The sequence below is a fragment of the Erigeron canadensis genome, chromosome 6 (genome assembly GCF_010389155.1).
Source record: "Erigeron canadensis isolate Cc75 chromosome 6, C_canadensis_v1, whole genome shotgun sequence".
Classification (NCBI taxonomy): Eukaryota; Viridiplantae; Streptophyta; class Magnoliopsida; order Asterales; family Asteraceae; genus Erigeron; species Erigeron canadensis.
Window position 1 is genome coordinate 1,916,390 of NC_057766.1, and position 17,408 is coordinate 1,933,797.

General features: G+C 33.6%; 3 protein-coding genes across 3 annotated transcripts; 2 read left to right on the top strand and 1 right to left on the bottom strand.

Moving 5' to 3' along the window:
• Positions 1–1,200: 1,200 nt before the first annotated feature.
• LOC122603068 lies at positions 1,201–2,657 on the bottom strand. Its single transcript, XM_043775680.1, has 3 exons — positions 2,460–2,657; positions 1,928–2,172; positions 1,201–1,843 (listed from the first exon to the last, which is right to left on the bottom strand). Exons 1-3 carry the CDS (start codon positions 2,655–2,657, stop codon positions 1,201–1,203), a joined length of 1,086 nt encoding a protein of 361 aa, XP_043631615.1.
• Positions 2,658–4,712: 2,055 nt separating this feature from the next.
• Positions 4,713–9,053, top strand: LOC122606201 (coiled-coil domain-containing protein 12-like). The gene is made up of 5 exons (XM_043779159.1): positions 4,713–4,767; positions 5,518–5,701; positions 7,988–8,120; positions 8,232–8,346; positions 8,780–9,053. The coding sequence occupies exons 2-5, from the start codon at positions 5,538–5,540 to the stop codon at positions 8,839–8,841; spliced, it is 474 nt and encodes a 157-aa protein (XP_043635094.1). The 5' UTR covers positions 4,713–4,767; positions 5,518–5,537; the 3' UTR covers positions 8,842–9,053.
• Positions 9,054–14,873: 5,820 nt separating this feature from the next.
• LOC122603069 (probable disease resistance protein At4g27220) lies at positions 14,874–17,405 on the top strand. The gene is made up of 2 exons (XM_043775681.1): positions 14,874–17,135; positions 17,389–17,405. Exons 1-2 carry the CDS (start codon positions 15,089–15,091, stop codon positions 17,403–17,405), a joined length of 2,064 nt encoding a protein of 687 aa, XP_043631616.1. The 5' UTR covers positions 14,874–15,088.
• The last annotated feature ends 3 nt before the right edge of the window (positions 17,406–17,408 follow it).

Below are 17,408 nucleotides of genomic sequence, written 5' to 3' on the forward strand. Positions count from 1 at the left end.
TCAACCACTTAATAATCCCTTGATTATCTTAAGTTTGCCTTTGGCAAGACTCAATCCCAAGACCTTCTCTAGAAAGTGACGGTTGGTGACCACTAGGTATTAAAGATATATAAAGATATATAAAGTGGAAAAAGATATTTAGATACATATTATAACTAGTCTTAATACCCGTACGGTGTACGGTAGTTATATAGGTTATATCATAAAGAAATTCGAATATTCTGCATACATGATTTGTGAATATAAAATAAATTTTAGTTCAAATAAACCGATGATCGAAGCTAAGTTATAATAAATAGTAATGATAAATATATGTTTAGTTAAATTTTTGGCTTTACCTTAAAATTTTAAAGTCACATCAAAATCGAAAATTGTATGAATAGAGAATGACGGCAAATAACTTTGTGATTTCGGATCGTAAATTCAGTTTTTGAATTCTTCATGTTATTAACTTATTATAATTAATATAAGTAATAGAAATGAAATTCTATAAAATTGAAATAGATTAAAATACTAAAGATACTATCAATATGAAGTTTCTACATAAATATGATTGCATGAACATGAGATCCAAGATCCTAAGGGTCCTGGACTGTCCCCGGTATCTTTGAGATTCAAAATCATGAAGTAAAAGATTGAAAATTTTCACAAGTTTAATTACTAAACATAATATATTTCTAATATCTTTAATAACTAAGAAAATTTCAAAATAGATAAAAAATAATCATGCATCGATAGATTTTTGATATTCATATTCCAAGTGAATTGTAATCGTATAATCAATTTTTCATATTAAGTTTCGCTTATTAACATCTAATAAATCAAGGTATTATGTCCCCCTGTGAAAATTTTAGTATGACCTCTAATCTTGTTTCTTTTAACTATCTACTTTAACTTGTAAAATTTATTTTATGTTGGAAATCATTACTAAAATTATTCACAAGTTTACTAACATATGAGATTCTATCACCGCTCTAGGATCATCTTCTAATTCACAACATGGAGTCATCCAAATGGCAGTTTCTAGTTTCTATGTATTTTATAAGATATTATCCTTTATATATGTAGCAAACATTTCAAATATTTCCTGTGTTTTGTAAAAGATATAAGTAATGATAAAGTAATATATTTAAGAAGAGTATACCTGGTTTCCGCATATGTTAAATTCTTACTTGACATTTGATGTTATTCACGTAGAGATCACGCCTTACTCCTTCTCAAGATCTCGTCGAGGTATCCTTTGCTCACCAGAATGCCTACTTCTTTCCTTAAAGCAAGACAATCTTTAGTCATGTCGCTGAAATCCTTGAGAAAAGCGCACCAATCGAGTTTTCCGCTCCGTTTAGGATTTTTATTTTTTGCTTTTGGCCATCTCACTTTGTTCCCAAGTTTATACATTGCAAAAATTAGACCTGAAATGTCAACAGAAAAATGATAGTCATTTATGTTAGGATATTCCTCATTCTCCTTATCTTTATCCACGTTGTCGATTCTGTGATAATCAGATCTTGAATAGGGTTTGGCCCTAAGAGATATGAAAGACGGGGCTTTCAATTTTCGGTTGGGACAATCATAAGCAGATTGCAACTTTATCCTCATCCTATCCTCTTCATCTGCATATCTTGAACCTCGAATCCTTGCCTCCAATAAGCTCCTACATGGATTTTCTGATAGATCATCATAGAGTGGAGAATCACTACGCAAACCCATATGGAAAGCCTGTACCGCCAAAGTGATCTCAAGATCTAGGATAGGAAAGCACTTTTGACAAAATCTGTTAAGATAACTCGCAAGAGATTTATTAGGACCTTGAGTAATCTTATAAAGGTTTTTAATTAAGTTTCTATAAAAATGATTATAAAACAAATTAATCATATAAGAAAATGAAGTAATTGAGTAGGGAGGAAAACTTAGCAGCCATTCCAACGCGGAACCCATAAGAGTAGATTTGAAACCTTTGCACAAGTATCCTTCTCTCAAATGTGCAGGAATAGGAAATCTTTCTATTTTCACCCTAAATCGGGCAACATGCTCTTTAGGACCTTTAGTACCATCATATAGCTTCAAGTTGAAAAGTTGGATACATTTGGGGATCTCCATGTCACATATCGGAGGAGCAAATCTGGAGATATAGCTTCTTGGTGGAACTTCTTTAGAACTGATTCCATGATCCTGCATATTGTTAGTGTCCAGAACGTAATAAGGGTTAAAAATATTATGACCTAGGTTCCGGTATGACGATTCCAGAGTTACATCAAAATCCTTAGCATCAATATCTTGAGCTTTAAGATCCTGAGCTCTAAGATCATGAGCTTTAAGATCCACAACTTTAAATCTGCAACTTTAAGATCTGGAGCTTTAAGATCCTGAGTGACGTCCAGATCCCGATTTGTTAAGATCTTGAGAGCTCCAAATGGCTTTCTGGTCCTTGATGTTTGCATTTCTATCATCAAATGTACCTGTTCTTTAAGTTGAAAAATCATATAAACAAGATCTTGGTTAGGATCACCAATGGGATCTAACGTAGTTAACTCGGATGTCAATATCTTGGCCGAATTAGCATCTTCCTTCTGAGATGATTGGATATGAAGAGGAGAGCCACCTATCCCTGAAATTGAAGTTGATAAAATAGAAGAAGATCTGTATTGAAATGACATTTTCGCAATAAGTTTTGTAAGATAATGTAATCGCAAATTTGAAGAAAAAAATTGAGAAAAGCACCACTTGCCCCACGGTGGGCGCCAAATTGTTTTGGTAAAAAATTATCCAAGATAATCAACCTTGAAGACTTAGATCAATTATGTAACCAAACTTTCATTCGTGAGGTTGTGTGCTTAAAGATCTTGAAAGTTCAGTATACCGAGGTGTCAAAATAATTGTGAAAATGTAACGTATTTGCTAGATATTGAATAATCACGTAAAATAATGTTTAAAACAATGTTTTTATCAAGATAGGACTGTAAAAGTAAAGATCTACTTGTAAAATCTAATAAATGAACATTTAAAGTGCCAAGATCTTGAATAAAAAACGTTAAAACGTGATAATACTTACGAATTCGTTAAGAAACAATATAAAACCATAAAATATGTTTAATTAAAATACCTGAACGTAAATAAAAAGATTACTTTGTAAAAATTGATCTACATTAAGCAAAATGAAAAGATATGAGCGATAATCGTAAGAAAAACGTTATATAAAATAGAAATAAAGTAAAGTGCATAAAAGGAGTAAGAACACCGTGATTTGTTGACGAGGAAAAGCCCTTAATCCTTCTGGATTGCCGGCATAAAAACCCCGGGAGGAAGCAATCGTTCATGCCTTTGTTATCTTATTGATTATCGTAAAAATGTTTACAAGAGGTGGAATTTGGTTGATCGATCTTTCTAAGTGTGAGAACGGTGATGAGAATAAAGAGAGTAGTGTGTGAATACAAGTGTGTTGTAAGCAATAAGTGTGCAGAAGATAAGATGCCTAATATCGATCAACCTCCTTCGTTTATATAGACTAAGGGTCTAACTAACTCTCCTGAAAATCCGGGATCTTGGAGCTGACTATCCTGAAAATCTAGGATACTGAGCAGATTCTTCTCCTTGACTTGATTATTGGGTAAATGGACGTTGTGGAGTAATTTCTACACGTTTTCAACCATAAATTCCGACTTTGGGGGCAAGTCTTCCGTTTTAATCGTTCCTGTACAGCCGAGTCAAAGTAAAATAACGGTCAGATATCTTAGAGCCCCAAAATCTTGGAACCTCAAGATCTTGGAGGTGAAAATCTCAGGCATAACAACAATTAAAAAAGCTAATTCGATAAAATAGATAAATTATAAGAACAAATTTTAATCAAGGATTACGATACGTGTCATTTCAAGAATATCTAAATCCTTTTTTAGCTTATTAGTAGATATCTAGCGATGAAGTATATTTTAAATTAAAAAAATAGATTAGAAAGATAAACTTCATAATTTGATCAAATATAGATTATAGTGAAAAGTAATTATAATATTGGATCTCTTTGTTTAAATAATAACGTTGTTAACTTTTAAGAATCCTAGTTTAAATAGGACAGAAGAGGTTAAATTTTTCTTAATAAATAGGTATTTTTTTAATGAATATAACTAAAAAGACATTTATCGCATCAATATAATGCCATATGTCGATTAAAGAATATTATAATCCTGTTTAAATGATTGGTAGATTGTTACCTGAATACAATAATTAATTGTCATGTTTAGTATTTTTGTGATTAAAGATGATGTAAATACACTCACATGGAAAGCACGTGAGCGAGTAAATGGAGGCCATGTCTATCAAAATAAGATTGAGATCCTTTAAAGTTAAAACTCAATTTCATAGGTAAAATTAACATTTGGGCCATTGGATTAAAATCAAAAGTGAAGATTCAAAATTCATATTTGAATCTTGACCTTTGATTTTAATCCAAAGGTCAAGATGTTCTCAACTTCACCTATGAAATTAAAAACAACTTTAGAGGATCTCAATCTGTCAAAATAAAATACAATACGAAGCTTGAACCTTTTATTTTTGTATAGGATCATCAGTGTCGATATGAAACAATAAGGACAAAACCTACTGTTTTGGAATTAACAAGGACGATTCCTGAAATTAACTCTACTAAAAAAGCTAATTAAAAACCAACATTTAAAAGGAAAAAAATAAAGAAAGTAAAAAACAAGGGAGACCGAGTGAGATTTTGGGGTTTTGGGGAGTTATTTCTCCGAATTCATTCATTCATCAGTTGGTCAGGTGAGTTTTCGCTTTTGCGTCTGTGTATCTATTTATATCTATATTTAATTGATTTAGGTTTTTGATACTTGAATTCATTCATTCATATTAATTATAATAAAACCCTAATTCTTAATACCTATTCTAGTAGTTCCATCACCTTCTTGACCTTACCCCGATTTTACTCGCTACTAAATACGCATTGTCGTTTCGATTTAACGACTTGTCATCGGGCTTTTTTCGATGTCTTAAAGTTGCTTGAATGACCGCAACTCATACGTTCCCCAATTACTGTATCTCTGTATTCGAAAGTGTGCAGGAGTATATATTAGTGCTTTGTTTGTCGGGTGACCTGTTTTCTACAAATATTGTTTGTCTATGAATCACAAAGTACACGATTCGAGCTCTTAGTTTAGGCATACGAAATCCGCTTAGCTAAATGATTTGTAGGGTTAATTAATCATTATGAGGGCCTGGCTTGGGTATACCCATGTTCAAGTCTGAGGCGGCAGGGTTTACCCCTATTGATCGTCATGCCTTCGGGCGGATTAGTAGGGGGTTTTCCCCCATCGGGTATTTGAAATAGGCATTTCTACTTCGAGGGAGCTCTCTAGCGCGGACCCGGTTAAGACAACGTATGCTAGACCTTCCGCTGTCGAATCGCGACACGAAGTTTCCAGCGAAATTCACCTTTCAAAAAAAAATTAAAAATTAATCATTATGGTCTTATGCTAATGAGACTTTATTATGTGCCCCTGTGAAAAAATGTAGGTTGGTTGTGATTTTAAGACATGGCTATTGAAGAAGAAGAAACTATAGAGCAAGCGGCGGCAGCTCGTCGTGAGAGGTTGAAAGCTCTGAAAGCTGCTCAACAACTTCTTGAAAATCCCGGGGATGATGGAGCTCCGGACAGTGATAAACCTGACGGTGAAAATGGAGCTGATGATGAAGACAAGTAAGCAGCTACAATCCCTATTCTTTTTATGGACTACTTTTGATTTCTCAAATCGATGTTTATTGTGGTTGGTATATGTTTTGCTAAAGTTAATTACTAATCTGGAGGTGTCAGTTTCAACCCATTTACTTATGGATGGGTCGATTTGGGTTGTGTTTTTCTCAAACTGGTCAAATAATTTTTATAGCTAGAACAAGTTGAAATTTCAGCATGTTATGCATACAGCCTCCCAGACTAGTTTTATTCTAGCATGTTGGACTGGTTGTTTAAATACTTGTGTTTTTCTCAAACTGGTTAAAATGGAAATGGGTTTAAAGTAGCCCAAAGTCTATTTATAGGCATACAGCCATCCAAATTGGTTCTTTTCAAAGAGTTGATTTGTTAGTGTAAACACTTTTGCTTATTAGATACAGTTACGACATTAATCGCTAGTAACTCGTGTATTTTTAGTTTAAAAATGGACAAAAGAAATTTCTTATACCTGAGCGCATTTTGTCTGACAACCCAACCTGCAACCTCTTTTTAATGTTGTAAGATTATCTTTCAAGAGTGAGAAACGTTATGAAAAAGTGAAATAGAGACATTTGTCTATGTGGTAATTCGTAATTGCATGTAGCATCATACGTCCTTACGCCACAATTAGACCTGGCAAAATGGGCGGGTCGGGCGGGTTTGGATAACGGGTCAAAATGGGTACGGGTCGAAACGGGTGCGGGTCAAAGCGGGTCATTTCAGGAATGCGGGTCTAACAGGTGCGGGTCAAAGCGGGTTGGGTGCGGGTCAACCCACACTTTTTTTTTCTTTTTTACAAATCACGTCTTACCTAATTTTTTAAAATCAAGTAAAGACTTAATTAGATTTGTTGCTCAAAAGTGCGCGTATCATTTTTCAAACTAAATAATGTTTTTAAATATGGTCACAACTTTAATATACATATGTTCACGTTATATATCATTATAAACATAAGCACTGTAATATATTAGAACAAGGTTAAAAGTTAATTAAATTATCAACCAATAATAATATGATAAATAAAGATAAAGAAAAAAAACGTATTAGAAAAAGTAAAAATCAATTAGATTATCAACAAATACGAGTAATATATAAAATGATAAATAAACATGAAGGAAAAGTTATGCATTAAAAAAATTAAAAGTCAATTAGAATATCAATAAGACAACATATTAAATAATAGTAATAAAATAAATAAAGATGAAGGAAGAAAAATATGTATAAAAAATTAAAGTTCAATTAAATTATCAACAAATAAAAACATAAAAATGTGATAGATAAAGACGATAAACAAATTGATGCTTAATTGCTTAGTGACTAACATAACTACATAAGGACCTGAGTAATGTCGGCATATATCACATTAATGAGTAAAGCTTCAAATCTTCAATACCCAATCACTCTAAATTTTAACACCCGCTCGACCCGCATAAAACTAATAATAACCTTAGATGCCATAAGTGAGACCCGCTTGTATATGTTTTCAGCCGCCCAGTTATACCCAATCAATAAAATAATTTATCCAATTAAGCCCAATTCAATTGAAATGGGTATGCTTTGCCAGGGATAGCCACAATGATGATGGATCACGTTTTACATTAGCTGTGGTCTTGTGGTTCCTACTACTGAACTGATAAATTGTCAGTCTCTAAGTTGGTGTGTGGAAATGGATTACAGATGTTTCCTCCATTTAGTTGCTCTCACATAACGTACATTGTTCTGGATATGTTGCATATAAGAAGATACATCAAGCAATGCTATATGCGGAAATTATAGAAGTTAAATTTCAATATTAAGTTATAATGCCGCATTCGGATTAAATTTATTGACAATACAATCTCTAAAAAGTTGCTATATAATCCAAGTTAAAATGATTGGGTGGTTTAATTGTTTTATTTAATCATCACATAGTGACATAGTCACATAGATATGCAAAATTAAAGGTTAATTATTGGGAAGGTTTGCACAAGCATTCATTGATGTTTTTGTCGCAAGTATAAAATAGCTATTGATATTTTTTGCTGCCTGTTATCTGGAAAGCATGCATATTGTATTTTCTTAGTTTAGTTGATAGTGTTTTTATATGGTTGGAACTTGGAAGATATATCTATAGCCCAACTTTTTGCTTGCAATAGACATATAAAATCAAATATTATAGATAAATCTTAAACATATGTTTACCGTTCATGGCAGATGATTCACTTCATTTTTCCAAGTTATGTTAGGAGTTAATATGTATGTGTGATTTGTTAACAAATTACTAAACCTTTGCAGTGATGTCAATGTCAAATTCCGAAATTACCTACCTCATGATAAGCAGCTTCAGGAGGGTAAACTTGCTCCACCCCAATTACCGAAGTTTGAAGACCCTGTTGCTAGTGAACCTCCAGTTGAAGAGAAAAAAGAGGTAAGTTAGGGCTTCTAATGATTTTTTAATCTGTTAGTTATTTCTTTTATGAAACCGCGTGTTATAATAAATCTTATATAATTGTATACCACTACATTAAATATTCTCCAGGATCCTTTCTTGAACATTGCCCCCAAAAAGCCAAACTGGGATCTTAGAAGGGATGTACAGAAGAAACTTGATAAGCTTGAAAAGCGCACACAGAAGGCCATCTTTCAAGTTATGGGTATGTGAATCCTTGCTATCTATTTATGCTGTATATAAATGGGTAGCATTCTACTCAAACGTGTAGTTCATCTTTTATTGTCTACATAACATTGCCTTTCTGTACCAAAAACAGATTGCACTTCGGTTTCCAGCATCTTATGAATTCTTTTATAAGTTTCATAAGATGCCGGAAACCGAAGTGCAATCTGTTTTTGGTACAGAAAGGCAATCCATATTATCGATCTTACATGTGGAAAACAATTCAATTATGATATTGCTTTAAAATGATTAAGTGTTTTTTTTATGCCATATACTGATATACCATAAGTTATTCTACCTTCTTACCTATGAACATCATATTTTTTTGACTTAAACATTCTCAAAATGATTTTTTTTTTTTTTTGCTTTTTGGCACCTCACCTGTCTAAAATACCTTCCAATAAATACCTCAGAGCAACAAGAAAAACAAAAGCTGTTGGCTGAAGATGGTAGAGAAGATGATTCTGAGAACTAGAAAACAGCTTTCTAAGGTATACACATGCAACCTAGCTTACTCTTATAACATTTGTAATGTCTTAGCCTTAAATAGCCACGTTTGTTTTGGCTAAGCTTATGTTTTGAAGAGGGTACACTTAGTTATGCACTTATAACTTCATACGATGGCTGTGGTTTGTAAGGTTTGTAATGTAGACTGGTAAAAGGCTCAGTTGGTTGGATTTGTTTCTATATTGTTTTTTTGGTAGGAACATTGTTATAGATTTTAGAAAATATTAAACATCTGTTCAAGTGTGATGAGTGATGACATGGTGGTGGTTCAGTCACTATGTTAGATTGATCTTTCCCAATTTCTGAACTGTGTTTATTTGGTAGGAACATTGATATAGGTTATTTTAGAAAATATCTAACATCTGTTCAAGTGTGATGACATGGTGATCGTTCAGTCACTTTGTTAGATTGGCCTTTCCCAATTTCTGAACTGGGTATTCGATCTGTGTGTAGTGTCAATATTTTTCTGGTGAACGGTTTAATATAAAGACAACTTTGAGTTCTGACTGACATGATTTTTCGAACCGTTATTTTTAGCCAATTATTTATAGATATATATTTTACATTGGAGATGAGTCATAGACCTGGGCGGAGCTACATACATTTAAGAAGGCGTAATTGTACCTGCTTTATATGGAGTAATTTTTTCCCTCATTATAGTGTTATTTAGTGTAAATTTTATGTAAATTTGATTTTTGAAACTCTTACTTTTGTCCATTAGCCTTGATAATTTCGATAAAGAACCCACCTGACAACAATTCTGGCTTCACCCAAGCTTGCAATTAAGATTTTGGTTTGTTCACTCAAAAGAGGAGCATATACTTGATCTAATATACTTATACAGCATGCATAATGAGGTTGACAATTATAAACATTCATTATATAACTGTTTTTTTCTCCCTTTTCTTCTCCCCTTTCCAAAAGAGAAGCATATAGGATATACGATAATGAGGTTGACAATTATCAAGATATATATTTTATAAAGTATGATAATATGAGGATCAAAATATTTATTCAGACGTCATGTCATGAGCTTGAAATCAGCTACCTGTTTAGCATTCTTTTGTTCAGGTGCTGAAAGTCTGAAGGATTGAGATTCTCTAAAGTTAATTAGAACTTTATTGGTAAAGTTAGTGATCCTAACTCTTGAATTAAAATCAAGAGTCAAGATTTAAAGATGATTTTTGAATCTTGACCCTTGATTTCAATCCAAAGGTCAAGATACTTCCAACTTTATCAATAAAGTTGAAAGCAACTTTAGAGGATTTCAATAAGTCTGAAAGCCTTCTTAAGCAAGGGTATTACAAAACTAAAAAATCTTTGCACTTCCATCCAAACTTGTGTTTTTATCAACATATTGATTGAAAATGAATGAGAAAACTATTGTTGAAAAGAAATGTGTAATATTGATTGTGATAGAAAAATTGGTATTCGACAAGGAATTGAATTCCATATTGGGTTTTGTCTTCTAGAGGTCTCTCTTTCTTATTTCTATTCGCTTGCATTTTGCAAATATGTACTTTCTTGTGTATCTTAATGTGACCAATGTGGCAATGTCTACCTATTTTTTACAAGTCAATCAATGAAAGGGTTATATACTTATTGTAATAGACTTGAATTTTGTTGTTAAGAATGTTTAAAGTCTGATAACTACAATATATCGTTTTGCTTTCTTGTAATTGTCAGATATCCCATTAGTGTCGGGTTATATACTTATTGTAATAGACTTGAATTTCACGAGTCATTTTTGTGGTTATATATAGCAATACTGAATTAGGGGAAAAAGCGGCTTACATTGTTATCGAGATGAAGCCTCATAATGTCAGAATGTATGTCTTTTTATCAAGTTTATATGCAGCTTCGGGATATGTGCTGTTTCTGGTTTAAGGAAAGTCTCGGGTTATATATGTCATGTATCTCAATCAGTTACTTCCATTTTTTACTATATGTCTGAATACTTTGAATCGTTCTCTAAATTTCAACTTCTAATCTCTTACAGGGTTGGCAGTTCTAGAAAAGTAACCAGGTCACCTGCATTTTGGAGATGCAATTTTCTTCGTTATGCATTTTGAAGTCCATAATCTTTTACATATTTGTCCAATTGATGGATGGCCATCTTTAAAATAGATCAGATATCCGGTTGACTCTATAGCAATGTTAACTTATAGTTGGTCAGTTGGTGAAATCAGGAACAAAAACAAAGGAATTTGGAAGTTATCATATCAGTTTGATCATGTGTACTTAACTTGGATTGAAGTTTTGGTGTATCCTGATGCACTTGAACTGGTAAAACTGTGATTATCGGGATAGAAATCTAAAGGGTTTCGGACAGATGCCGGAGGTTTTGACACGTGTGATATCTCAGACCCAATCTGGATTTGGCTTGTGCTTGCGTTCGATGTCTTTTGAGCAGTTTGTTAGTAGTTTGCTTTTTTAAGTTTTTGTTTAAAATAAAGTGAGTTTTTTTCCCCATCTTTCAGTTTCTTTTAAGTATTTTTTTTTTCTTTGTCAATTTTATTACTGAACTAAACCTTATGAATTTCATGGGTTATTTATGTAAGGAGGTTTTTTCCATTGTTTTGTAACTTCACGATGAACGATTGATGGGTGAAGAAACATAATTTGGTAATCATTGTGTTTGGCAGACTTTTTCTTCATGAAAGTCTTTTGTATGTTTGTAAAAAGACTAGATAGTGATGCCGCTTAAATTTATGGTTAAAAAGGGAGATCAAGACACATGGTGTAACGTCTCAATTAAGGGTATTGTATGCATATATGTATTAAATGTTGTTGGTTAAAAAATTTCTTAGTTAACTAAATAGTTGTCAATGATAACTAGTACTACTGGTTATAGGCATTTCAGGTTGTACTTAGGTTTTGAGTTCAATCCTTAGGGATGACAAGTCTTGGGGTTTTTTCCTTCGAATACTTGTAACAGAACATAGTCAACATCTCGTTGTCTAGGGTACGTGCAAGACTTCACCATTATACGGTGAGGTTTCCCTGATGTCACATACCGACTAACGGTTTATTTGTTTTTTTAATCATTAAATAACCGAATGTATAAAATAACTACATGATTAAATAATATCATTAAGTCAATATAATTGTTTTTTATCTATTAAATTAAAAACAAATAATCTTTATTAACATAATGGGTTAAATACTCCTTTAACCCCTTATAAAGAGTATTGAATTAAGATATTAAGCATATTTTTGTTCTCAAAATGCCCCTTTTAGCATATTTATGATTCTCAAAATGCTTTTCTACACACTACAACATTATATATGTATAAATATTATATTGTTATGTTTTTTGCTTTATTATATTAGTTCACTATTTTTGTTATCAATATATATGTAATTGATTCTAATTTAATTAACATTGATCTTTCTATATAGTTTTCAAACAATTGACAGAATCTCATAATCAATATTTTTGACACACTCTGTAATCGATGTATTCATCCAAAATGGTAGTTATAAAATTCCGCTGCAACGTGCGGGTACTATGCTCGTATCTATACATCTATACAACTTTATAAAGCAAACTACTCCCCCCCCCCCCCCCCCCCCCCGCTTTAAATAATTAAGATTTTGAAATGACCATATTACCCCTTTTCTTTATTCATTAATTTAATATTTTCACATATTTATTTATAATACCCTTAATGAAATAAATTACAACATAGTTCATCCAACCTTAAAAAAACCATATTAACTCCTTTTACATCAATTGATTTACATTCACCATCACGCCACCATCACCGTCACCGCCACACCTCACTGCCATCGTCGCACACCTTCATCGCTACCACCATCACCGCTGGATCGCGCGGATATCCTTTTAGTTTTTAATAAAGTTCATTCGGTTTCAAGCAAACGGGGCCTAACTTTGTAATGGAATGGGATTAGAAGTGACAGGAATTAAATGGAGAGGGTTAAAAGTGTAATTGTAATATTTTGGCCAAACAAACCGACTCAACTACTCAAGGCTGTAAAAACTCCAGGAGCTAAAATAAACCCAAATGCCTAACAGAATCACTACAAATCAACAAGTTGCGATGAAGCTATGATATTCGGATACTTGTTTAATAACAGAATCACAATCACTACAAATCACCAACTGTTTGTAAAATGCCTCAACGAGACATGTTTTCATGGAATGTCATCATTTTACCACCTAATTGTGGAAGTCTGCCTGAATTTATGATGTGTATGAGTGCTTCTGCCCCTAGGAAATGTAAATTGAAAGACATTATGAGAGGTACTCGTATATAAGATAATTTGCTTCTTTTATACCGCGACTATATATGTATTTCATTTCTATTTTTTTTTTCTTTGCCAAATTGATAGAGCAGAAATGTAATTTAGCTAGCCATACACTTATATAGTCTGTTCATAACCCGACTTAACCAACGAGTTTACTTTAACCTCCTGAACTATTTATTCTGATATTTGCTATGTAACAATCTAATTAATGGAGCTGTAACTTGTTAGTTTTGTTTGAAAACACAAGCCTTTGATGTAGAAACATGCAATTCTTTTGGTACGGGTTGAAATAGGCCAGGCAGGGTTGGATGTTTGAAAAGACTTAAAAAATCATGTTGGTTCGGTGTTTGAACACTTTGAAACTTGTAGTGGTAATCTGTGTGTGATATATGCTGAACCATTTTTTCTTTGTTGAACTCAACTGTACAACTATGTGACTACTTTGACGTTTAAAAGTTGTTTCTGTGTGTTTTTTCTTGCATGTTTAGCTTTTAATTGTCATCTCTAAGATGTTGCGTGTGGGTTTTAAGGCATATAACATGACACTAAAACTGTTTCATAATCTTATCAAATTTTAATAACTGTGTCTGGATATTAGGAAATTAATATGGGTCGAGATGGCCACCTTTTCTCGACCCTAGATATTACGAGTATTATCAATGGTCTTGATTTGGCTCGAAACCTGCTTCTTTTTCCCTTTTCTCTCATCTTCTTTGACTCACTTCCTCTGTTTGCTTGTTTTTCTTTCTTCTCATAAGATCTTTTAAATTATATGATACTACATTATATACATATAGTTAATTTATTCATCAGTTAACTTATGAGCTAGTCCTTCTAGTATTCACCATAATGATCACAATTAAGAATATAACACTTGCTAATTTTTTAAAAGAAAAGGAAGAATACTATATGAAATTTGGTGCAAAACAGAGGAATAATGACAAATATGTCAATTCTAGACATATAGTTTATTCGGCCGTCCAGTCCACCCCACTGATTGAGGTAGGTAGTCAATTGTTATCAATGGTCTTCCTCGTCTTCCTTTTGATAAAATAAATCACTCATTTTGTTCACATACATTTCTCATTGATAATAATTATACTTGCATAAACAAACAGCAAGCAAGCTACAGATTCATAGCATAATCACTTCCCAGGTACTTATATTGTTTTTTTGAATTTTATTATGATCGATAGTAACTAGTGAGGAGATCTATACAAGTAACTTGACCCCAACTAAGTTAAGATATTAATTAGGACCAAATGTTTTATAGTATATATAATCAAGTAAAAGTTATAGAGATATATCTACATCTTCATCTTTAAGGGATTATCTCTATGATATAGTCGATCATATAGTGATATACCATTCTGAATTGCTAGTCGGATCAATGTGATGTTATAGGTCTCACTGAAATGGATTTATCAGCAATCCTGGGTCCTGTTGTACAATCTTTGTTGGTGCCTGTCACGAAACACCTGGGCTATCTGTTTTCTTCCATAAAACATGTTAGCAACATGACTACTAAGATGAAACAACTGGATGGTGCAAGCGATGATGTCAAAAAGCACATGGAAACTAACTACAGAAACAATATGGAGATACCTGCTCGTGTACCAGGTTGGCTGAAAGAGGTCGAAAATATTAAGGAAGATGCTGAAATAAGTTCAAGTAACGTCAATGGATGTTTTAACTTGAAAACAAGGTACAGAGCAGGAAGGAAGGCATTTAAGACTACCCAGAAGATTGAAGCTCTTATTAAAGAAAATAATGAGACGAACTGGCGTGATGCTCAAAAGCCTCTTGGAAAAGTGAGTTCTAAATTGGCATCCACTTCTGATGGTGATGCCCAGAATGACTTCAAATCAAGAGAGAAGATTTTCGAGGAGGCGCTCGGTTTGATTCAACAAGATCAAAAGGCCCAGGTGATAGCCTTATGCGGAATGGGTGGCGTTGGGAAGACCACAATGATGGAACAACTGAAAAAGGCTGTGGAAGACAAGAAAACGTTTCATTGGATTGTGAAGGTGGTTATTGGGGAAAAGATGAACACATTTTCTATTCAGCAAACCGTGGCAGAATACTTACAAATTCCTTTAACCGAAACAAGTACAACAACAAGGGCAGATCGTCTTCGCGTAACGTTTGGGAAGATTTCACAAGAAAGAAAAGAGAAGGTTTTAGTAATATTGGATGATGTTTGGGAGAAAGTTGAGCTTAAAGACATTGGACTATGTCCTTTGCCAAACAGCTCCAAGTTGTTGCTAACATCACGAAATGAAAACGTTTGTACACAAATTGTTGCAGAAGATGATTTAGATCTTCGAGTTGTTAGAGTAGATGTGTTGGAGGAGTTAGAAGCGAATAGTTTCTTTTTTCATACTTCAAAAGTATCTGACCCGGACCTCAAAGAAATGGGAGTTAAAATCGTGAAAAGATGTGGTTTCTTACCCTTAGCTATCAAACTCATTGCAACAAACCTTAGATCTAAAGAAAAGCCGATATGGAGGAATACACTTCACCGTTTGAAGAAAAATGAACTCGATAAGAATGTGCAAAAAATTGTTGAGATAAGTTATAACTTTTTAGCTGATGAAGATGCTAAAGCAGTTTTTTTGCTTTGTGGGTTGTTTCCAGATGACTTCAATATTCCAATCGAGGAACTGACAAGATTCTCATGGGGGCTTAAGTTGTTCAATAAAGTTACTACTCTGGGGACCGCTAGAGACCGGACAAAAACATGTGTCGGCGTCCTAAAAAATGCAAGTTTATTGATGGATAGTGATCACTCCGAGTGTGTCAAAATGCACGATCTTGTGCTTGCTTTTGTGGTTGCTAAAGTTTCTGAAGGCGAAGATCCATGGATCATTAAACACGGTGATAATGTTTCTGAATGGAGTAGAGCTGAAACAACGAGCGAGTCTTGCAGAAGTATTTCTTTGACATGTATGGGCATGTCTGAGTTCCCAAGAGACTTTAACTACCCAAAAGTATCCCTATTGAGACTTATGAATGGCGATGAATCTCTTAAGTTTCCTGATGATTTTTATGAGAAAATGGAAAATCTTCAAGTTATGGCATTTGAGAAGTTGCATTATCCACTGCTTCCCACATCGCTTCAATGCTCTACCACCCTTCGAACATTGTGTCTCCATAAATGCTCATTGATGTTTGATTGCTCTCCTATTGGTGATCATCTTTTGAACCTTGAAGTGCTCAGCTTTGCTCATTCTGGCATCCGATATTTACCATCTGCAATCGGGAAGCTAGTGAAGCTAAAGCTACTTGATTTGACAGGCTGTATGGATCTACGAATCGATGAAGGCGTCTTGAAAAACTTGGTCAAGCTTGAAGAGCTTTATATGGAGGTTAATGGAAAGGTTGTAAGATTCACAGATATAAACTACAAAGAATTGGCAGAACGTTCCAAGAATCTTTCTGCATTTGACTTTGAATTCGTTGAGAACAATCCTGAGTCAAAGAATATGTCATATAATAAGCTTGAAAGATTCCGTATATCTATGGGACGTTACTTAGAAAATGGTGATGTTAAAATTCCGAGAACAGAAGTGCAAAATTCTATGGGACGTTACTTAGATAATGTGCAAAATTCCGAGAACACGCTGATGTTAAAAGTCGCTAACAAAGATGAATTGTTGGAATCTGGAATGAATGAGTTGTTTCCGAAAACAGAAGTGCTTTACTTGGAAGCTGGCAGTGGCATGAAAAACCTTGAAGAAGTTTTACCGAAATCTGTACCTCGACACAGCTTGTTTTATAATTTAAGAGTCCTTTGTATTACCAAGTGTGTCGACTTGAGATACCTCTTTACAGTCCCAGTAGCAAGGGCCCTGGTGAAGCTTGAGTATCTTTCAATTTCAGAATGCCCTGTTATGGAAGCACTAGTATACAGGGAAGAAAATGGTATAGACGAAATTAGGTTTCAGGGGCTGAAGTATCTACGTTTGAGTGATCTACCAAAGTTGGAAGGTTTGTCGTCCAACACTAACAATATTGTAATCCATCTACCGCAACTACTGGAGTTGATACTCGCAGGCCTTCCAAACTTGACGAGCATTTATCCGGCGGGAGAGTATAAATCATCGATTATGTCCAGTGGCAGTTCTACTATTATTAAACCTTTCTTCAATAAACAGGTATTTGAAGATGAGTATTTTTTTATTAAAAAAAAAAAAAAGAATATTTGTAATCTATTTGAGTATAATTTTTTATTAACTTGCAGGCTATGATCCCTCCTAGGTT

Excerpts from the sequence above, each read along its gene's own strand:
- LOC122606201 (XM_043779159.1), top strand. The coding sequence starts at position 5,538 with ATGGCTATTGAAGAAGAAGAAACTATAGAGCAAGCGGCGGCAGCTCGT. Across the intron at positions 8,121-8,231 it reads CAGTTGAAGAGAAAAAAGAG|GATCCTTTCTTGAACATTGC; the intron begins GTAAGTTAGGGC and ends AATATTCTCCAG. Across the intron at positions 8,347-8,779 it reads GGCCATCTTTCAAGTTATGG|AGCAACAAGAAAAACAAAAG; the intron begins GTATGTGAATCC and ends TAAATACCTCAG.
- LOC122603069 (XM_043775681.1), top strand. The coding sequence starts at position 15,089 with ATGGGTGGCGTTGGGAAGACCACAATGATGGAACAACTGAAAAAGGCT.
- LOC122603068 (XM_043775680.1), bottom strand. The coding sequence starts at position 2,657 with ATGTCATTTCAATACAGATCTTCTTCTATTTTATCAACTTCAATTTCA. Across the intron at positions 2,173-2,459 it reads TTTTTCAACTTAAAGAACAG|GATCATGGAATCAGTTCTAA; the intron begins GTACATTTGATG and ends AACAATATGCAG. Across the intron at positions 1,844-1,927 it reads TCTACTCTTATGGGTTCCGC|AAACTTAATTAAAAACCTTT; the intron begins GTTGGAATGGCT and ends TCATTTTTATAG.